Here is a 22,978-nt window from a genome sequence, read left to right on the forward strand (position 1 = left end):
GCTTGGCCACCAGGCACTGGAGGTCACCAGGACCTGCTTGGAGTGTAGTGGGGGCTCCTCCTAGATCCCAGCTATTCCTCCAAGGAGCCAGACCACAGTCCCAGGGGTCTCTCTGCTTTTTCCCCTCCCCCTCAAGAACGCCCACTGCCTCGTGTCTCATTCTGATGTCTCAGGCTGATGCAGGCACACCCAGCAGGAAGGGAAACCCTGGTTTTCATCATCCCTCACGACGGAGACAGCTAAGATTCCCGAGTAGCTGGTGCCCTGTGTGTCATGTGTCATTTCTCCTCCCGTGTGGAGGACACCAAACGAACTTCTGTGAATGAACCTGTTTACTTCTTCCCCACATCCAAGCCTAAAATTTTTTAAAAATTAAAATTAAACTGCACAACTGCACTCAAGGCCACATGATCGCGATTCTGATCCCTGGTCTGGGGATGGGGTGGAGTTGGGCTGGATAGGAGATTTCTGATGGGCAGGGAGGAGTTTCTAAGTTGTATTCCCCTTTCTGAAATACCTCCCTCACATCATCCTAGAGAGACCCCCTCCCTGGCCTTTTGTTTGGTGGGGTAGGAGGGTACTTGCCCATCCCAGGGCAGGGGCAGAGAGGGAGGAGGCCAGAGAGCTGTCAGAAGTGACAAGGCTTCAGGTTGAACTTGAATTTCTTGTATCTGGCCTAATTAGTGTGACACATCCAACTATACAAATTACAGAGTGGCTCACCCAGGGCCCGGCATCTGTGCAAGGGGTGGAAGGCAAGACACTGTCCTCCGTGGGCTCCAGGTCCAGCCTCTCCTGCTGTCCTCGGGTCTCCATCCTTCTTGCCCATCTCCTTGCCACTGCCCCATGGCGGCTTTCACCGACCTCTCCCTGTACCGCTGGCTCAAGAACTGCAATCTGGTTCGTGACCTCTCAGAGAAGTACGTCTTCATCACAGGCTGTGACTCTGGCTTCGGGAACCTGCTGGCCAGGAAGCTGGTGGACCGGGGCATGCGCGTGCTGGCTGCTTGCCTCACAGAGGAGGGGGCCCAGAAACTTCAGCGGGATGCATCCTATCAGCTGCACACTATAATCCTGGATGTCACCAAGACTGAGAGCATCCGGGCAGCGGCCCAGTGGGTGAGGGACCATGTGGGCGAGCAAGGTGGGGCAAACGGCTTTCTTTGGCTTTCTGTTTAGCCCTCCCATTCCTTTGTGTGTCCCACCGCATCTGTTAGTTCCAGGGACCCTGGTGTCCAGAGGGGGTGGGACTAGAGAAGCAAGGAGCAGTGGAGCTCTGGCTCAGTTGCAATGGGCACCAATGCATGGCTTGACCTGGCCTAAGGAAACAGTGAATTTCCAAGAAAATGCAGGGTAGAGTGGCAATGGGAGGGAGGAAAGGAAGATGAGCTCTGTTTGTCTGAACCCTAAAGCCAGAAGCGCCTTCTCCTCCATGGTCTTCAGTCTAATACCTGAGGAACACACATGTGGCTCTGGCCAGGATCTCCAATAGAAGGCTAGGTTACCCACCTGGGGAGGTAAGTAAGAAGACCATTTTTCAAAAATTTATTTTTTTTATTAAAGTCAGATTTACAGAGGAGAAGGAGAGATAGAGAAAAAGATCTTCAATTTGCCGGTTCACTCCCTAAGGGGCCACAACAGCCAGAGCTGAGCTGATATGAATTCAAGAGCCAGGAGCTTCTTTGAGTTTCCCACACAGGTTCAGGGTCCCACAGATTTGGGCCCTTCCTCCAGTGCTTTCCCAGGCCACAGGAAGGGGAGCTGGAAGAGAAGTAAGGCAGCCGGGACACAGGCCGGCACCCATATGGGATCCCAGCACAAGCAAGGCAAGAACTTTAGGCACTAGGCTACCATGCCAGGCCCAGGAGATATTTATTTGTTTGTTTGTTTGTTTGTTTGTTTGTTTAAAAGGCAGAATTACAGAATTACAGGGAGGGAGAAAGAAAATCTTCTGTGCACTGGTTCATTCCCCAAATGGTCTCAATGGCCAGGTGAGAGCCAGGCTGAAGCCAGGAGCTTCATCTAGTTCTAGCACATGAATGGCAGGGGCCCAAGTTGTCTGGCCATCCTCTACTGTTTTTTCTGGGTCATCAGCAGAGAGGGTGCTAGACAGGAAGTGCAGCAGCCGGGACTCTAATCCAACTCTAACCCAGTGCCCATATGGGATACTGGTTTATCAGGCAACAGCTTAACCCACAGTGCCACAGTGCAGGGGGACCCCCTCTCCTGACCCCAGCAGAAGATGTTTTCTCTTCTTATATCAGGGTGGCTGTTGGTTGGACTGAAGGCAGGTGTTTGCAGCAACTGCTCCTAATTGGAAAAAAAAAAAAAGGCTGGATCCCCTTGGGGATTTGTCCAGTGAACTTCTGACACACAGGTGTAGACATAGGAACAGGAGGAACATGAGTTGTGGGGAAGGGGTCGTCACTCTTGAAAGGGTTCAAGTGCAGGTGTGGGCAGCAGAGCCCTAGAACATGAGAAGAGACAGAGGCCACCCTCCCCTGGCTTTTGTCCTTAGCCTCCTTTGTCCCTGTTGCCTATAGAGCACATTTTGTTTAATTTCCTAATTTATCATCTATTTTCTCCGCTCAGGATGGGGCAGGGTTTTTGTCTCTTTCTTACTTGTTTACTATCCTTAGTAGCTACAGTGAGTCTGGCACCTGTTAAGGTGTGCAGTAAATATTTGTGAGGTGAACTACCTAATGAATAATGCTGGAGGCACATGCCTCTTTCCTCAATAGGCTGCCCAGCAGCTCCGGCAGCTCTCCCTGGAGCCATGAGTGGATGTGCCTCGTCTGGTGCCCTAGTCTGCTGTGACACCAAGTGTACCTGTTTCAGGTACCGAACTGTCAGGCACATTGTGGTTTAAAGTCACCCAGATTTGTGATCTTGAAGTTCTAGGAGACAGAAGCCCAAAATAGATCTTCCTGGGGCAACCCACAGGCTCTTGGGTATCCCTTCTGTTGCCTTTTTCGAGTCATCTACAACTCCTGGCTCCTGGCTGCATCCTCCAAGCCAACAAGGTTGAGCTAGGGCCTCCTCTCTGGTTCTTTGGCCAGGATAAGGGAAGGTGATGGTGAGCCTGGGTGAGGAGGGGGCTGCCTGGGTCTCTGGTCCTTTTTTTTCCCCTCATTTTTCCTTTTACTAGACTAGAGTTCTCCAGCTGGGAAAGTTCTAAACATGGCCAACTTGCTGGAGCCTCTGTAACTGGAAGAAGACAGGAAAGATGAAGACCTGGCTTGGGTAGGGCCCCCAGATCGTGGGAGTGGGGTAGCCCAGGATTTCTGCTTGCACCCAGACCAACCTGGGAATAGAATGGGACATATTGAGATTTGCAAAGTATCCCAGGAGCCAGGAGCTTCTTCTGGGTCTTCCACATGGGTTCAAGGTCCCAAGGACTTGGGTCATTCTCCACTGCTTTCCCAGGCCATAAGCAGGGAGTGGGGTGGGAAGTAGAGCAGCCAGGACTTGAAATAGTACCCGTATGGGATGCTACCACCTCCAGGTGTAGATTTAGCCAATTGAACCATTGCACTGACACATTTCCATTCCATCCCCCTTTGGAAAAAAAAAAAAAGATCTATTTTATTTACTTGAAAGGCAGAGTTACAAAAAAAGAGGGAGAGGCAGAAAGAGATCTTCCATCTACTGATTCACTTCCCAAATGGCCACAACAGCTGGAGCTGGGCCAATCCAAAGCCAGAAGCTTTTTCCAGGTCTCTGGCATAGGGGTCCAATGACTTGAGCCATCCTCCACTGCTTTCCCAGTGCATTAGTAAGAAGCTGGATTGGAAGTGGAGCAGCCAGAACTCAAACCAGTGATCATATGGGATGCCAGTGTAACAAACAGTATGCTACACCACCACCACCACCACCCCGACTTTTTAAAGCCTCATAAATATGATGTTTTAAAAAGTCTGAAAAATAGAAGGGATGCCTCCAGTGACTGCCAGGGCAGCATTACATGTGAACACCAAGACAGGGACCCAAGGACTTGAGTCATCCTCCACTGTTTTTCCCAGGCCCCTGGAAGATCAGAAATGAATCAAAAGTGGAGCAGCCAGGACTTGAACTGGCACCCATTCGGGATGCCAGCCCTGCAGGCAGGGCTTAACCTGCAGGGCCACGGCACCCGCACCCCACCCCACTTCCAGTTTCTTTTGCATCACCTTCCCTGCAGTAGAATTGGCTTAGAAGTTCAGTATATAAAGTAAAGGAAGGGAGAGCTGTCTCCACATTTCTCTCCAGCTGGTTAGCACAGGCCAGACACAACCATTCTCAACCAGTTTGATGAAGAACCCAAGACCCATGGAGGAGTTCAAGGCTGGAGGGAGATCTGGGACTAGGACATGAGCCTCTTGAGCCCTTGGGTCACCATAAAGTCGAACAACATTCCTGAGTTTCTCTCCTCTTTATACCAACCCAACTTAAATCTCAAAGATAATCCTTCTCAGATTTTCCCATAAGCATTGCATTTGAGTAGGTTGTATATTTATTTGCCAATAATCTTTCCCTCTGTGGTGTGTGAATCCCTTGAAGGATATTTCCTTGGTCCTGAGAGAATTGTCAAAGAGAATGAATTCATAGAAGAATGGGTGGACAACTGTGAGAACAAATGAATGAATGCAGAGACTGATTTTAGTAATGCATGAGGTGAAGTACATTTCTGGTGCTCTGGTGACTACAGAAGGAGGAAGAAGTCACAATTCAATTCACTCAGATGTTAATGATACTGCTTGTCCCAGACTCATCACTTGATCCTCTTAGCTGAATCTGGGATGGTAGCTGTGACAGAGCCCCAGCTGACCTGCAGCCCTCATGTGAACGCTCCTTCAGGAAAAACTAATAAAGGACTGACAGCGCCCCACCCCATGTCCCAAGCCAGGTTATTCTGTGTCTTTTTATTATTATTTGCTTATTTATTTGAAAAGCAGAGTTATGGAGAGGAAGAGAGAAATCTTCCACTTACTAGTTCACTCCCCAAATGGCAACAATGCCAGGGGCTAGGTCATGCCAAAGCCATGAACCTGAAACTTCATGCAAGTCTTCCGTGTGGGTGGCAGGGACCTAGGCACTTGGACCATGTTCTACTGCTTTCCCAGGTCATGAGCATGGAGCTGGACTCTAACCAGCACCCATATGGGATGCTGGCTTTGCAGGCAGTGGCTTGACCTACTATGCCACAATGCTGCTCCCTTCCTTGCGTCTTAGGCTCCTGTGTCACCTTTCTTGGAACTTGAGCTGGCAGGTAGTAGAACCTGGGGTTGCCTCAAAAGCACTGCTGACTTTCTGTGTGGCATACAGTTCTCCGTCCTTTCATCTCCTCCCCAGGCCTCTGGGCCCTGGTGAACAACGCGGGTGTGGCCCTGCCCAGCGGGCCCAATGAGTGGCTGACTAAGGAGGACTTCGTAAAGGTCATCAATGTGAACCTGGTGGGACTGATTGACGTGACCCTCCACATGCTGCCCATGATCAAGATGGCCCGAGGCCGAGTGGTGAACATGTCTAGCTCTGGCGGACGGGTGGCTGTCATCGGTGGTGGCTACTGCGTCTCCAAGTTTGGTGTCGAGGCCTTCTCCGACAGCATCAGGTGACTGAAATCCTAGCATAACCCTACTGGGGGTGGGGCTCTTGGTAGGGGTGATGGTGTAATAGTATGTGGGTAGAGAGGAAGACAAAACCTCCCTGGGCCAAGTGAAGAAGGGGTGACAAGAGTGGGTGATTTAAAGACCTGTCAGACAGGTCTTCTCCAGAACTGACCCAGAATGAGCAGAACCCTGTTTGGGCCTGCAGGCATAGCCCAGAAAGAGATCTGGAGGCAGCCATCTCACCCCATGGGCCACGTGGGAGGTATTGGGCAGGAAGCTGAGAGTGGGAGGTACTGGTTAGTGGATGTCAAGGTCATAGCCTTGATTCACTATTGATTTCTTTCTGGGCCTGCCAGGTTTTCCCAGCACTCCTTGCTCAGCCCCCAGTGGACCACCTTGGGAGGGGGCCAAACCCTATGGAATACCTGAGCCAGGAAGGGAACTGCATTCCCAGTCCCTGAGGAGGAATGGATGTCCCCCTGGGGGACTGAGTGCAGCACTTTGACTTCCCGACTTCCCACCCCACCCTCTCTCCCCCAGGCGTGAGCTCCACTACTTTGGCGTGAAGGTCAGCATCATCGAACCGGGGAACTACCGGACCTCCATCCTAGGCAAGGAGGGTGTGGAGGCGCGCATGCGCAAGCTGTGGAACAAGCTGCCTCAGCAGACCCGCGACAGCTACGGCGAGGAGTACTTCCGCATTTGTGAGCTGCGGGGAAGCGAGAGGGCCAGGGATGTCCATTGGGGGAAAAGAGGTTGCTGACAGGCAGGCATTTAAGTTGGCTGTCCTCTGGGTTCAGAGTCCAGGCCACACAGCTAGTGGCCACACTGGGGTGCCAGAATGGGGACAAGTGCTGGCACCATAGCTGCTGGGTTTTGGGGAATCCCACGGCAGGACCATCACACAGGTGAGTCCCACGCAAGTGTGTTAAGTATGGAGGGGCAACTGAAGAAGCAATGGTTACTGGAGCCAGACTTCCCAGGTTTCAGGTCTGAGCCCTGCCACTTCCCAGCTGGGAGAAGTAAGCAGAGGACATTCTGTAAAGTACTCGACTCCCAGAATTTTAAGATATCCAAAACCGGAAGATTACTTCCTTTAGGGAGTCCTCTAAAGGTCTGCGGCCACCACCCCTGCCCCACCCTATGTTTTCTCTAAACCGATGAATGAGTGAATGAATGAATGATGCCTCCAGCACCAGCTCTCTTGCTCTGTGGTTTGCATTCATTCTTGATGGCTCCTCTTCCTTACTGCAACAACAGCAGCTCTCTAACACACACACACACAAACAGGGCACACAGGTCCTTCCCTCAGGCTACCCACCCTGGAAGGTGGCAGCCCTGGCACAGCCCTTCCCAAGCATGGGGCAGTAGCATGCTTGGGTCTCAGGGTGCTTTGAGGCCGGGCTATATCCCATACCTCTTTGGTCATCTCCACCCCTCACTGCACCCACCTGCAAGTTTGTTTTTTCAACTTCAAAAACACTTCACTTTCGCAGAGACAGCCTGTGAAAACATGTCCCTGTCATCCTCCTTCCAGTTCCCCAGCACAACCCAGCTCCCAGAAGCCCTCTCCCACACCACATTTGAATGAGCATCCTTTTTGTGCTTATCCTTAATGACTAGGAGTCACATGGGTCATGGAACCTGTTTTTCCCTAAGCTCTGGTGCTGAGACTCTGTCCTAAGCCAGTGGCAGGAAGGGGTCAGCAGCTTCCGGCTGCTCTGTCTGCTCTCTCAGTACCTGGCAGGCAGGACCTCACCATTAACTCTGTTCTAGGTACAGACCCAGCCATCCTGGTTTGATGTCTCAGCTTTGAACTCTGATGAGACATGAAGTCCAGGAGGACATGTTGCTAAATTGTCCCCCTTGCCACGGATTTGGTTGAGTAATTACACTTATCTTTGTTTCTGGATGGACCTCAAGAATTCCTCACTTTGGCCTGCAGATAATTCTAATGTCCAGAGCTCTCTTTGCAAGAATTTACAGCATGTAGGGAACAGCATTTCAAGAAGAAAAGCCTCACTCCATCCAAGCCAAGATGATACCCACCACCAGTTTCCTGGGCCCCCAAACCTAAGGATGCAGCAGTCATCTGACTCATGCCTAGTAGAGTGACAGGCAGACAGGAACTTCTATCACCATCCGCTTCGTGCCCAGCAGGTGCCCAAGCACAGGAGCCCATCAGCATCTGAAAGTGCTGTGTAAGCCTGTGCCCCACCCTGCTGTCCACATGTGCAATGCCTTCTGTCACCTGTGGAATCCTCTGCACCTTTCAGGGCCCGGTGCTCCCCTCTCCCCACTAGCTGTGTCCCTGAGTGGTGCATGGAGCCCCGAATACCCAGGCAAACCCTCTCACAGAGGTCCCCCACCACTCGGCCTTGCTAGGGTAGACTCCATGCAAGCCAAGGGTGGGAAGACAGAGTGTTGGAGGACATTGACGTTTGACAAGTAGTGTGTATTGCGTGTGCTTGACTCCTTAGGGGACCTGCAGTGGACAGCCTTGAATCTTCTGCATACAAGTTTTCTTCCCCGGAAGCAGGAATGAAGATGCTATGTGGCCTGTCTCCTATTTGTGCTGGGAGCCTGGGCAGGCTGGTCCCACTCAGAAACCCTGTTGCAGTCCCATGCCTGTGTACCCAGGGTGCTCAGAATAGACCCTCCTGACTCTAACACCTTCCAAGACACCTGCCCGTACCTTAGGTCATTTGACTCCACCATGGCCAAACTGAGTTGGGAGTAGCATTTCTTCGTTTTTAATCTAATTTTATTTATTTTTTTAAAAGTTGTTTTGCTTTATGGAGTAGAGTGTGATATTGCAACACATTTGTATGGTATAAGGCACTCCAGCTTGCTATTCCCTTATCTTCTATAAATATCTGGAGCCTGGCAGTTCCTCTTTGCAGCAACATATCAAGGTACAATCCATTAATGTGAACTATGATCTGTGCCACAGAGCACTTGAACTTGTTACTTCTATCCAGCTGGGTTTTGGTGCCTATTTTCTATCCTCCAGTATTTCTATTTCTTAATCCCATTTTTCAAAATTTTATACTTAGAAATGTAGAAAAATGTAGAAATTCAGGAAAGTACAGAGAAGGAAAGCAAACAACTCTACAATATCTTCCACTCCTTTCTGATTTCTCTAGGCACACAGGGACACGTTTGCTATCCTGTCCTCTCACATTGCTTACCTTGATTCTAGTCATCCAAGTTTTCTGGACCCCCCTTCTACAGATTATGACCTTTAAAGTCAAGGTCATGTAAGTGCCACTGTTATAGGAAGAACTGGGCACGCGGTTCTCATCACTGGTCTAATGCAACAGCAAAATCTTGATGTACATTGACCACACACAGGAAGTGGTTTGATATAATCTGACAAGTTGCTTAGAAAAAAGACAAGTCCCAGGGGTGGGGGAGAGGGAGAGAAAGGATCACCTGTAACATTGACACAGGATCTGAAGGAAAGCAAGCTGAGACAGTATTCGAAAGAAGTCACCTGCCATGAAGAATAAACAGATCTTTTTAATGTCCCTCCCCCTCCCCACCTATCCTCAAACAGATACTAAGAAGTTGAAAAACTTGATGCGGTCAGCAGAGCCAAGAATCACGGACGTCACCAACAGCATGGAACATGCCATCGTCTCCCGGAACCCCCGTACCCGCTACAACCCTGGTCTGGATGTCAAATTCCTCTACATCCCCCTGGCCAAGCTGCCTACCCCCATAACAGATTTCATCCTTAGCCGATACCTCCCGAGGCCAGCAGACAGTGTCTGAGTCAGTTGGTGGAGTGTCGAGAAGGGGAGAGAGAAAGGAAGTCTCTCACCCAGATGGGTTAGGGCTCTCTCTGGACTCGGAAAAGTCAACAAATGAGAAATCAGCTCGTGCTGGATCATGACCCATTGCCACCATCGTGGAGACATCGTGGGAGAATCCAGCCATCGGAGACTCTCAGCCACCTTCCTCCTGGGTCCTGAATCATGCACTAACCTCATTCATATGACCTTTTCCTGCAGTGCCCAGCAGCGCAGCTGGGAGTGAGAGAGTGCACCAGACAATAGTTTAAAGTCTGCTTTCTCTTGCTAAAGATTTCTCTGTCTGTAGTTAATTGGGATCCACGTGAAATAGCATTCATGTTTTTGCTCACCATTGCCGAAATAATCAAATATTTATTTAGTGCCTACTACCTTGGAGGCACAGTGTAGGTGCTGGATGAGTGGATGAAGAGAGTGTAAAGTTGAATTCATGTTTTTTTTAATTGTTGATTTTGTGCTTTGTTTCAACATAAGTCTTGTGGGTAGAATAAACAGATATAGAAAAAACAGGAATCAGAAAGTAAATGTTTATAGGGATTGGGATATCATCACCCAGTAGTTTTCAGCATCATTTGATTTGGAGGGGCTCCCAGTGTCAGCACAATCGGATTCAGTAAGCCAAGAAAGAAAGAGAGAGAGAGAGAGAGAGAAAGAGAGAAAGGAAGGAAAGAAAGGAAGAGAGAAAGAGAGAACGAGAGAGAGAAAAAGAAAGAAAGGAAGAAAAGAAAAGAAAAGAAAAGGAAAGAAAAGAAAAGAAAAGAAAAGAAAAGAAAAGAAAAGAAAAGAAAAGAAAAGAAAAGAAAAGAAAAGAAAAGAAAAGAAAAGAAAAGAAAAGAAAAGAAAATGGCTGTCTCCCCGTCAGGGATGGGGGTAGGCCCAAGGCATGTCTAGATTGTGAAGGACTGGAGCTGAGCTAGGTTTCAGATGCAGCCAAGAGGAGGGTCTAGGGTGGGGTGCCAAAGGGCTGTAAAGGACTTAAGGTTTGGTAAGGGTCTGCCCTGTCCTCCCCGCCCTACCACCTCCACTCACCAGGCAGATACGTTGGGTGGCAGGCGGCAATGGCACGCCTGGTGGTGGCAGTAACACTTGCAGGGACAAGAGTTGAGCACCTGGAAAGGCAGCCAGTGGCGTACAGAGGTGTTGCTGGCTGGCCCTGACAGTGGAGCCTGCCACCGTTGTTCACTCCTGGGACCGTCGCCAGGCGTGCCATCTTCGTCCAGAAATATGTGCTTGCAGAATGCACCTAGATGATTCTGAAGACTTAAGGCACTTGGGAGCCACTGAGAATTTCACAGAAGTAACCCTCAGAGAACAAGGGGTCCACCCAAGGCCCAACAGCTCTTGGGCCAGGAGAAGGGCACAGAACTCATGAGTTCAGATCCCCAGACCTGAGATTCTTTTTTTTTTTTTAATTGTTGGAGAATCAATTTCTTAAATTAGTGACATCATCAAATAAGTACCAGAACTAAGCTTAAGGCAAAGTCTTAAACTCTTGGCTCAAGTTTTTTTTTTGAAAGGACTTTTTTGATCTTGATGAATGATCATGCCATGAAGATCACATGTGAATTATTTTAATTAAAATATCTTTCACTCGTGTGTCTTGAACATCTGGTTGAACTGGAAAGTAACAAAATGAGTCTTAATGATATCTATAGCTAAGACTTTTTCTCCATGTAAGATAATGTTCACAGGATCCAGAAACTGGCTCAAGTTGGCTTGGGTTAGTCTACTCCTGAATCACAAAGGGAGTCTGTGGCCATGAATTACTTAATGATGGGATGGAATGAGAGCATTGGAGACTCACAGTGCCTACTGCCTTGGAAAATTCCCAAGTCAGACTTGCGCACTTCTGAGAAGGTGACATAGACCAAAGATTAATTTTCTTAGTTGAAGATACAGAACCTTCACTAGGAGGATATCATTCCTGGGTCATATTTGAGATAGTGATTTTTTATATGTGTCCATTATTCTGTATTTTTCTGTTAAGTGTCCATATATCTCAGAGAAGCAGTGCCTTTCCCCCCAAAGACAAGGAGATTCATTCTGGTTGATACGGAAAAAGGGCAAGTCTTAAGGGTTGGGGAGTGAGGGTTCCCAGGGCAGCAGAGATCAGGACTCACTCTCTGGCACCTTTGGAATGTGGCAGAGCACAAGGGGATCCCAGCATGATGAAGCATCTGGGCAGAGCCCAGAGTGGTGTGGAGGGGGTCTCTCTATCCTCCCGTGCTCCGCTATGGCGGGAAGGTGGTAAAACCTGCGTAAGCATAAAAGCCATGTCATCTGGGACAGAGCTATGGAAGTGGTAGCCTGTACAGTTAGTTGGGAACATGAATTTGGAATCATCACTAAGAGTTGAGGGTTGGGGGGCAGTGCAATGGTGTAACTCTGCGATCCAGCTCCCCCTACGGCCTGGGAAAGCAGTGGAAAGGGTAGCTCAAGCCCTTGGGCCTTTGCATCCACATGGAAGACCTAGAAGAAAGCTCCTGGCTCCTGGTTCCTGATCAGCTCAGCTCCGGCCATTGAAATTATTTGGGGAGTGAACCAGCAGATGGAAGATCTTTCTGTCTCTTTCTCTCTGTATTTGCCTTCCCAATTAAATAAATTCATCTATGGAACAGCGGCATAAAATAATAATAGTAATGTGTAATAAAAAAGAAAAATGTAAAAATATATAATATAGGGCCTGGCGCGGTGGCGCAAGTGGTTAAAGGTCCTCGCCTAGCACGCCCGGGATCCCATATGGGCGCCAGTTCTAATCCCAGCAGCCCCGCTTCCCTTCCAGCTCCCTGCCTGTGGCCTGGGAAAGCAGTCAGGACGTCCTAAAGCTTTGGGAACCTGCACCCTGTGGGAGACCCGGAAGAGGCTCCTGGCTTCGGATCGGCATAGTATCGGCCCGTTGCGCTCACTTGGGGAGTGAATCATCGGACGGAAGATCTTCCTCTCTGTCTCTCCTCTCTGTGTATCCGCCTTTCCAATGAAAAAATAATAAAAATAAATCTTAAAATATATATATATATAATATATTCATATGTCTTTTTTTTAAAGTTGAGGATGGTGTAAGATTGGCTACTTTTGTTTCTAAGAATGGTCTGGTTTCACCAATCTTCTAATCTGTCTTGCTTGGCCCCATTTCTGACTCTTTCCATGCCGAGACAGTGATCACCTGCCTTCCAGGCCTCCTATTCTACTGTGGGACACACCTGCCTTCCCTCTAGGTCACAGCAAATTCACCCACTTCCAGTGAATCTACCAAAATGAGGGGAGGTGGGAGGAACTTGAAGGCAGTAGAACTACAACTGGCACAAGACATTCTTGAACAACAACAGCACACGTTGCTTCTGCATTTGCACAAACACATACCAAGAAGGTTAAAACCAAACCTGGAATGATAACAAAATGTTCCTTCCAGTTTCTGACACAGAGCCAGAAAGATAATGAAGGAAAAACATTGTGTTAGTAAAAAAAAAAAAAAAAAAAATCTTGGGCCTGGCACGGTAGCATAGTGGCTGAAGTCCTCACCTTGCATAAGCCAGGTTCTCACATGGGCACCATTTTTTATCCTGGCACCCTGCTTCCCATTTAGCTCCCTGCTTGTGGCCTGGGAAAGCAGTCAAGCATGACCCAAAGTCTTGGGACCCTGCACCCACGTGGGAGACCTGGAAGGGGCTCCTAGCTCCTGGCTTTGGATCAGCTCAGCTCTAGCCATTACAGTCAGTTGGAGTGTGAATCAGAGGATGAAGATCTTCTCTATCTCTCCTCTTCTCTGTATATCTGACTTTCCAATAAAATAAATAAATAAATCTTAAAAAAAAGAAAAAATTTCATGGTCTGGGATATGTTCCAATCAGAAGGCAAAAATGAAGTAATGCCAGCAAAAGATTTTTGAAGGCAAACTAGGAGATATCATGGAAGGGGAAAGAGAAAGACAGCAACTCATTTAAGGTCCCCAGGAAGGGGAGCTACGGGAAACCCCTGAGCTGCTTCCAGGTGGGGGCCACATCTGAGACAGGTTCATCTTCATCATGGGCTGTGGCTCAGGCTTTGAGTAGCTGCTGGCCAGATAACTGACCTTTGTGGACGGTGCTGGCTGTATGTCTGATGGAGAGAGGGACCAAGCAGCCAAGGATCCAGACACGGGACCAGGTGTACACAGTGAATTTGAATGTCACCAAGTCACAGGTCATCATGGCAGCCACCCAACGGAAGACAAAGATGTGACTTCTGTGTACCTCTCATCCTCTGCATGTCAGCTCACTCCAGGTACTAATCCCTGCAGAAGACGACACCAGCTTTCCAAATGAAGATTTTGTTCTCATCATTTTCTCTGTCTCTTCCTCTTCTCTAACTCATCTTTTAAAATTATTTATGACAGAGATAGAAGCAGAGACAAAGAGAACTTCCATCCACTGATTCACTCTCCAAATGACCACAATGACCAGGACTAGGACAGGCCAAACCAGGAGCTTTTTCCAGGTCTCCCATACTGATGCAAGGACCCAAGCACTTGAGGCATCCTCTGCTGCTTTCAGGCACCGGTTCTAATCCCAGCAGCTCCTCTTCCCTTCCAGCTACCTGTTTGTGGCCTGAGAAAGCAGTCGAGGACGGCCCAAAGCCTTGGGACCCTGTACCTGTGTGGGAGACCTGGAGGAGGTTCCTGGCTCCTGACTTTCGGCTCAGCAGTGGCTTTGTGATCACTTGGGGAGTGAATCATTGAACGAAAGGTCTTCCTCTTTGTCTCTCCTCCTCTCTGTAATCTGACTTTGTAATAAAAATAAATAAATCCTTTTTAAAAAAGATTTATTTATTTATTACTTGAAAATCAGAGCTATACAGAGAGAAGAAAAGACAGAGAGATCTTCCATCTGCTGGTTCACTTCCCAAATGGCTGCAAAGGCCAGAGTTGATTTAGTACAAAACTGGAAGTCAAGAGCTTCTGCCAGGTCTCCCACACAGGTGCAGGGGATTAGGCACTTGGGCAATTCTCTGCTGCACTCCCAGGCATATAAGCAGACAGCTGAACTGGAAGTAGAACAACTGGGACATAAACCCATGCCCATAAGAGATGCTGATGCCATAGGCAGAGGATTAGCATACTAGGCCATCACACCAGACCTTCAACTCTTCCTTATCCTTACTAATTTTCCATCTAATTATTTTATCAATACTCAGAGAGGAAGACTGACCTTCCCAACTGTAAAATTATTGATTTTTCCTTGCAACTGTGTTCATTTTGCCTTATGTATTTTGGGGGTTCTTTTGTAGAATGCACATGCATCATATTTTTATACCTTCCCAATATAGTCACACATTAATCACTATAAAATGCTCCAGTTTGTCTCCAGTAGTATTTCTTTCCTTAAAGGCAATTAAAGCCTTTGAAGCTTGCTTACAATTCCTGTGTACATATTTGCTTTTTTAATCCTTTTACTTTGGTTCCATTTATGTCTTTGGATCTAAAGTAAATCTCTTTAAAAAAAAAAAAACTTTATTATTTCTTTGAGAAGCACAGAGAGAGAGGGAAGATACAGAAAGAGAGAGTCTTCCTTCTGAATAGCTGTAATGGTTGGGTTGAGTTGAAACCAGAAGCCCTGGGTTCCACCTAAGTCTCCCACATGGATGGCAGGGGTCCAGGTACTGGGACCATGCACCTCACCCCCAACTCCCAAGTCCCACAAGAAATCATCTGGGAATATCTAGAGCCATTTTTGGTTGTGTTGGCCCAGGAATGCTTTCCCATCTCAGCTGGTTCTCTGATCAGCATTGGCTTTTGACTCTGGCTCTGCTCTCATATTGCACTGAATCATTTCCCAGGCACCTGGCTGTGCTTGGAGAGCACAGTGAAAACTTTCAGTGGCTCACTACCTACATTTCTGGCTGATCTTCAGCTTGCCCCAACCAGGCCCACAAGTTCAGCTAGCGAAGCTATGTTTCCCATTTTTTCTGTTCATTTTCTGCCACATTTGCTACTTTTGCTGGTAAGGCTCTGGTGTGCTGTTACTTCTGCCTGGAATTGAGCCTGCTCTGTGGGACAGCAAAGCTACTGGTTTCATGGCCAACTCTGCACTGGCAGCACTGCCATCTTGCCTGGCAAGTGGGAATGCAGTCAAAGAGAATGGCTTCAGATGCAGTGGCCAGCTTCCTGCTGACCTCACCTGAAGGTTTAGCAGTATTCCATGAATAACTCCTTGAACCATAAGTTCAAGTGTGCATGTAAAACACAGCAACTTTGGAACTGCCATTCTCACCCCAAAAAAGGAAAGTGGCATTGTTAATGGAGTCTGGAACATGTTTCTCTGAAAAGCAAAGAGAATACCAGGTAGGAGTTGTTTCAAGACTATTGACAGGCTGTCTTCTATGCACAGACAGCTCTCTTTGACTTTTGGTTAAGAGCATCTAGCCATGAGTCCCACACAGGGCTCTGATCCATGGGGGACAAGTCCCTTAGCACTCCCCATTTTCCTAACTTTCCCATTACATTGCTCAAACTCATGAACACACAGCTGATTGAGCAATTTGCTTTCTAAAACAATCAAATTCTGGCTCTATGAGGTAAGTGAAGACCCAGGGAAATTCCTATTGTAGATAGGTTCTTCCATATGCCCCAAGTTGGGCCATCCTTTATTTATTCATTCAGGGGACTTGGGAGCTGAGGCACCCCCAAGAGCCAATTCTATCCTGAGGGCTGGGGATGCAGTGGTGAAATGTTACTGTGCGTATCTTGGAGCAACTTGCAGTTCCAAGCAGTAGGAGGAGGAAATAAGCACTTACCATAAAGGGTGGTAAGCATCAAGGTAAGAGGTGAACGATCTGGTATAGGAACTGATGTGAGACAGGGTAATCTATCCCACTAAAAAAGGATCAAAGAAGGAAGAAGTGAGGTCTGAACTGATACGAGCTAGGCAGGAGTGGGCTGGTGAACACTCTGAGATACTCCCTAGTGTCTAAAACTGGGCAAGCTTACCTCCCCCTATCCGCCATCATCTGGGTTACCTCCTTCTCTTTGCTTCCCGGCCTCACCCTGTCCACATATTGTTACATGATCTTCCAGGAATGCCAGCTCAGGACATAGGCATTTGAACCAGCTAGATGCAGATAGATGAACTATGTAAGCCATAAAAATCATTGCTGCCTTGATGACAGATATCAAATCCTAAAACTCCCAACTGCATTGGAGCAGGATACTAACAAACCAGTTGATGGGGTTTCCTCCAAAGAGTCATGCACTGGCAGGGGCTGGACCCTAGACAACCCTGAAATTCCAGTCCTGGGTCAACCACTGGGTCACTGTGATGCAAGATGAATTTCCCAACCCCTCTGGTCTCTGTCATCACTTGCTAGAGGGCAAGGATGTCTCTAGCTCATAGATTCTAAGTTCCTGTTTGCTGTGTGAGAGAAGAATTCAAAGCAAATACTCAAATAAAATGTAAGAATGGGAGCAGGGTTTACCTGACAGAAGAGACCCTAAACTTATTGTGGTAAAACAAAGGGCCCGGACTAGCCAAAACAATCTAGAAAACGATGGATTGGAAGAGCAGTGTCAAGAGCCACAAAGCTACAGTAATCAATGCAGGAACACTACTGATATAAGGATAGACATAGCGATCAATCGAAAAGATTATGAGTTTAGAAGTCAACACTTAACACTTACCTTACAATCAACTTATTTCTTTTCTAGGTGCAAAGGCAATTTGAAGGGGGCAACGGTGACCTTTTCAACAAATTGTACTTGGACTGGACATCTCAATGCAAAAATATGTATATAGACTCCCTATCAGATAATGCATACAAAAATTACTCAAAATTGACCACAGACTTTAATGTAAGATCTAACTTTTGGAAGAAAAGACAAGGTTGAATTTTCCTGACTTTGAATCAGGCATTAGCTTCTTAGGTATATCAACAAAAATACAATGATAAGAGAAAAAAATGTCATCCTGGACTTAATAATAATTAAACATTTCATGTCTCAAATAATAGCATCAAAAATGTGAACAGAAGCCAGTGCTGTAGCAAACTAATCTCCACCTGTGGCAGTGGCATCCTGTGGGAACTAATTTGAGTTCTGGCTGCTCCACATCTAATCCAGTTCCCTGCTAATGGCCCAAGAAAGCAGAAAAGCATGGCTCAGCTCTTTGGAGCCCTTGCACCTGTGGGGTCTCCCCCACAGATTCCTCTAGTACCCCGTTGCCAGAGGGGGTGAACCTGCTGCCCGCCATCCAGCTTCCCAGTGTATGAGAGACACATAGATGTGACAGGGGTTCCACCTAAGCAGTTCCAATTTATTTGGGAAGTACAAATTCTTATATAGAGTAGCGAACAGCCTCAGGCCAGGAATTACAGGAGGGGAGAACTAGGAGCTTATTGTCATCAGCAGGACTGCAGAAGCCACCTCCCGTAGGCCAGGGGAAGGTGAATGAAATGTCTTTCTTTGAAACAACTTGACCCCCACCCTGGTTCACACCCAAGGCTCTGTCCTTGGCTGCCATGTTTCTCACCACATGTAACCCAGTGACCTTGACTGTTAGTTGCCATCTTGTTGACTTAGTGACCTCTTCGTCCCTGAGCCCAACAGCACCCTTACAAGAGACCTGGGTGAAGATCCTGGCTTTGGCCTGGCTCAGCCCTAGTAATTGTGGTAACATGAGGAGTAAACCATTGAATGGAAAACATCTCTCAGTCTCTCCCTTTCTCTCTGTAACACTGACGTTCAAATAAATAAATAAAGCATGACAGAAAGAGAGAGAGAGCGCGAAAGCATACATTCAGAGGTGAAATGCAAGCAGTCCCAGGAGAATCACTCCCCATCTTGACTCAGAGTTCTCCTTTACTGAGTAGAGGCTGAACCCTAGCTGAATAGACAAATAGGGTGGAGTTTGGGCTAGGGTGTGGGTGATCTCTGGGAAGGTTTTATGGTATCTCTGTTGGGATTTCAGCACATAGGTGTTTATCATGGAGGTGTCTTCATGGTGGAGGAGCCTCAAGTGCATCATGAGAAAAAGGGTGCTGGAAGGAGGAGTGGAGCTGGGATGCAAGGCTGTGAGGTAGAGCTGGGGTGCAAGGCTATGATGCAGAGGTGGGGTGCAGGGCTGGGAGGTAGAGCTGGGGTGCAAGGCTGTGAGGCAGGGCTGGGGTGCAAGGCTGTGATGCAGAGCTGGGATGCAGGGCTGGGAGGTAGAGCTGGGGTGCAAGGCCGGGAGGCAGGGCTGGGGTGCAAGGCCGGGATGCAGATGCCCAGCTCCTTGGTTCCTCACTAACCCTCTGCTTGGCCCACCTCATTGTAGTGGAGGTGATACTAAGAGAAGTGTGAGTTGTAGGGACTCAAATATCTCAGTCATCCATCATCTGTTCCTTGGGTTTCTCTTTGGAGAAGGACAGTAAATACTAGAGCACAGCAGGAGAAGCCTGCCCTGCCCTGATGGGCTTGTCCAGACAGCCACTGGATGAGTTCAGTTGTTGACACCTTGTTAGCATGCCCACCTCCCACACTGGAGGACTGGGTTCAGGTCCTAGTTCCATTCCCAATTCCAGCTTCCTGCTAATACACACCTTGTGGGGGATGCGACAATGGCTCAAGGGATGGGATTACTGCCATTTGCATGAAGTGCCAATTTTGAAAAAATCAATGCATGGCAGTATTTTGGTTAATAGAGTAGCAATTAACAAACACCCAATACTGGGGCCAGGGTCAAAGGCAGGAGCTGGGAACTCAATTCAGATCTCCCACTCAAGCCAACTACTTGAGATTGCTTGAGCTGCTGCCTCCCGTGGTGAGTGAAGGCAGGAAGCTGGAATCAGAAGTGGGGCGGGAACTTGAACCAAGGCACCCATATGGTATGTCTGTGTTCTAAGTAGCAATTTAACTGCTACACTAAATGCCTGCTCCTTAAGAGTTTTTCTTTCTTTTAAATCACTTCATGCCTCTGTTTGTTTATTTAGACTAAAGTTACCCACCAAGTAACTCAAAACCCAAGCCAGCAAGCCTTGCACACAAAATTAACCCAAAGAGGTGCCCAGATATACCTGTCCCAGCATGCTAAAGAAAGCATGGGTTCCTGGCCCTTGGGTCCCTTCCAGGTCCAGACACTTGTACTGAAAACAGAGCAAAGCATGCAAGACACTTGCATAATATGAAAAAAAAAAAGTCATTCTTGTTTTTCTTGGTATTGGTTTAATCACTGGGAAGATGACATTTATTCTATGTTTATTGCTATGTTTCTTTTTTTGTACAGTAAGCACTCCACTCTTGCAGAATTTTCCATGGAGTCTTTTTTCATTTTTCAATGAGTCAAGAAAGGCAGAAAGTCATCACAAAATTGCCACTTTGTTAGCCATAATGCTATTGCGAATCTATTATTTCCAACTCAGCACTTCATGGAGCTTCACTAACAAAATTTATGATTAACATTTCACGTGACAATTCACTCACTGTCCATTGGGCCTTGAGAAATCATATATTGGATGCGTACCAGGGCCAGCATGAAAGTGCAGGAGGCAAAGTAATTTTTAACCAAATATTTACGTAGCTCAATTCTGCCATTATAAAATGAAGCCCTTACTTTACATCTTTTTGTATATTGTATTTCTTTTTTTAAGAAAATCTATCTGTTTATTATTTGAAAGGCTGAGTTACAGAGAAAGAGAGACAGACAAAAAGATTTTCCATCCACTGGTTCACTCCCCAAGTGGCCGTAATTGCCAGAGCTGAGCAATCCAAAGCCAGGAGCCTGGAGCCTCCTCCAGGTCCCCCAGGCAGGTGCAGTGTCCCAAGGCCTTGGACCATCCTCTACTGCTTTCTCAAGCCATAAGCATGGAGCTGAAAGGGAAGTGGAGCAACTGCGACACAAATCAGTGGCCACATGGAATGCTGTTGCTGGCATGTGAAGTATTAGCCAAGTGATCCAACACATTGTTTGCTGTTTGTTTGTTTGTTTGAAAAGCAGAGTTAGAGAGAGATCATTAATCCACTGGGTCACTCTCCTAAATGTCCAGAACGGCTGGAGTTGGGTCAGACAGAAGCCAGGAGCCAAGAATCCTATAAGGTCTCCCTCATGGGTGGCAGGGGCCAAACATTCAGGGCATCTTCTACTGCTGGATGCAACTGGCATCTTTTAACATACCTGTGCCACCACCCCCACATTGAAGTGTATAACCCTAATTCTTGCCTCTAACTGAAACTTTCAATTCCCATCCAGGTGTCTCAACAACTGCCTGCATCCAGGAGATCTTCCCAATTGCACTCTAAGCTGAATTCTTCTCCTATCCTTTCCATGGGTAATGCCAAGACTCTTCCATTCAAATGCAATCTGTTTGGATCCAGTTAAGCCTATATCTGATTCTAGGGTCATAATTATTTTTCCTTAATATCATTCTTTTAAAGATGTAGACAGAAGTGTTGTGGGCTGAGTTGATTAGTGCTCATTAGCCTGGGTAGGAATAGGAACTGGGCTTGTGACTAAAAACACCTGGACTAATTGGACTCATCTGTAGCCAATATCCTGCTAAATTAGGATGTGGGTGGGGGGAAGAGTGTAAAGGAGAGGTGAGGGAGCAATAAAGGGAGTCTTCGCAGAGACTTCCACCATCACTGGTCTCGTCTTGGTGCTTCATCCCCAGACCCTCTCCGTGTCCACGTTACTGGCTCTGCTGGCCGGAGCACATAAGCAGCCAGAGAGCTCCTATCCATTAGACTTATTCCCCAACTGCCCCTAACAGCCAGGGCTGGGCCAGGCCAAAGCCAGAAACCAGGAATTTAATCCAAGTTTTCCAAGTGGGCAGCAGGAAGTGCTAAGTTGGTCCTTAACAGCTTGGTGCTAACATTGTCATGCCCAGTCTGCAGAGGAGGAGCCCTGTGAGTGAGAGCAGAGTTGGGGTGCAAGCTGGATGGTCAGCCCCAGAGACATGCCTTGAGTACCGGTCCATGTTATGGATTTTCCATGCAGGGGCAGGGTGCAAAGGCTTTAGGCCATCTGCTACTGCTCTCCCAGGCCACAAGCAAGAAGCTAGAAGGGGAGTGGAGCATCTAGGACATAAACCAGCACCCATATGGGATCCCAGGATTTTGCAAGGTGAGGGTTTAGCCAGTAGGCTATTACACCAGGCCCTTTATTTTAATATTTTTAAGATTTTGGTTTGTTTGAAAAACAGAGTAACACAGAGAAGGAGACAACAGGGAGAGAGATAGATCTTCCATCTGCTAGTTCACTCCCCACATCACTGCAATGGCCAGAGCTGAGTCGGTCTGAAACCAGGAGCCACTAGCTTTTTTCTAAGTATCCCCCAGGGTGTAGGGGTCCAAGGACTTACACTATCTTCCTCTGCTTTTCCTCAGTGCACTAGCAGGGAACCAGATAGGAAGGGGAGCTGGCAAGACTCAAACTAGAGCCAATATGGGATGCAGCATTGTGGGCAGCAGCTTAACTCACTGCTTATTGGGATTTTAAACCTGAAAAAATATTTTAAAAGCCGCTTGGAGTCACCAGGCAGTGATAAGGCCCCAGCCTTTGTAACTGAAGCCGCCCTAGATAACAAGGTCACTCTCAGCCAGTCAGCCAAAGTCAAGGCTGTCACAGAGAGCACACAACAAAGAACAGAATTGGGTAACTTAGCCTGCTGTGTATTCATTTCAAAAGCCTACATTGATCTTGGCACAATTTCTCCTCTTTCTGGAATTTGTGAGGCTGTAAGCATCAAGCGCAATTAAACACAACGTTAGTTTACGAGTCAGAAAGGAGGGAGAGTTCTTCAATCAAGCCACATGCTGCTTATACTTCTGCCCCGGTAAACCCAGCCCAAAGCAGAATGAAAGGAGGGCTTGCGTCTTGCCTCCAACTGGGAGGAGCTATTCTGAAATCTTCACGGCAATTGTCCTTGGACGGTGAGAGGCTATGGCTTTAATTTTCTTCCTTATGCTCCTAATAATTGCTCCCAATCACAGCTGTAGCTGTTTGCAACAGAAGCCTGCTTGCAGAAATAAAGACACCCTTCTCTCCATCTCATTCTTTAAATTGTGGGATTTTTTTTTTAATAGTGGAGGCAGACACACCCATGTAGAAATGAGGGGATGGTGTTCCCATGCACTGTTCACTGCAAGGATATCGGTAAAGGCTGGGTCAGAGCTGAGCCAAAGCCAGGAGCCAGGAGCTTTTTTGAGTCTCCCACATAGGATTCAGGGTCCCACGACTTTGGGCCGTCCTCAACTGCCCTCCCAGGCCACAGACAGGGAGCTGGATGAGAAGAGGGGCCACCGGGACACGAACCGGTACCTGTATGGGATCCTGGTGCATGCAAGGTGAGGGTTTTAGCCACAAGACTACCATGCCAGGCCCCAAAAATGTGATTTTTAAATATTATTATTAAACAGAATAATGCCAAGAAAATCGAACTCCACAAATCTTTGTGATTTTATGAAACTCGGCTCATAGGGTACATCTAATAAAGTTAACTGCACCAAGCAGTACAGCTGCTTTGTAAAACAAGAGGACAGGGCCCCAAAATATTAAGCGCAGCATTCTCACATGACTCAGCAATTCTGCTTCTGGGCATATTTTCCTGAGAACTCAGATGATCACACAAAGA

General features: G+C 47.6%; 1 protein-coding gene across 1 annotated transcript; it reads left to right on the forward strand.

The window, feature by feature from the left end:
* Nucleotides 1-846: 846 nt before the first annotated feature.
* SDR9C7 (short chain dehydrogenase/reductase family 9C member 7) lies at nucleotides 847-9,812 on the forward strand. The gene is made up of 4 exons (XM_040990341.1): nucleotides 847-1,144; nucleotides 5,332-5,590; nucleotides 6,129-6,292; nucleotides 9,148-9,812. Exons 1-4 carry the CDS (start codon nucleotides 847-849, stop codon nucleotides 9,363-9,365), a joined length of 939 nt encoding a protein of 312 aa, XP_040846275.1. The 3' UTR covers nucleotides 9,366-9,812.
* The last annotated feature ends 13,166 nt before the right edge of the window (nucleotides 9,813-22,978 follow it).

Source organism: Ochotona curzoniae, unplaced genomic scaffold, assembly GCF_017591425.1.
Source record: "Ochotona curzoniae isolate NIBS_2020 unplaced genomic scaffold, NIBS_Ocur_1.0 contig_1014, whole genome shotgun sequence".
Classification (NCBI taxonomy): domain Eukaryota; kingdom Metazoa; phylum Chordata; class Mammalia; order Lagomorpha; family Ochotonidae; genus Ochotona; species Ochotona curzoniae.

Excerpts from the sequence above, each read along its gene's own strand:
- SDR9C7 (XM_040990341.1), top strand. The coding sequence starts at position 847 with ATGGCGGCTTTCACCGACCTCTCCCTGTACCGCTGGCTCAAGAACTGC. Across the intron at positions 1,145-5,331 it reads GGACCATGTGGGCGAGCAAG|GCCTCTGGGCCCTGGTGAAC; the intron begins GTGGGGCAAACG and ends TCTCCTCCCCAG. Across the intron at positions 5,591-6,128 it reads GCCTTCTCCGACAGCATCAG|GCGTGAGCTCCACTACTTTG; the intron begins GTGACTGAAATC and ends TCTCTCCCCCAG.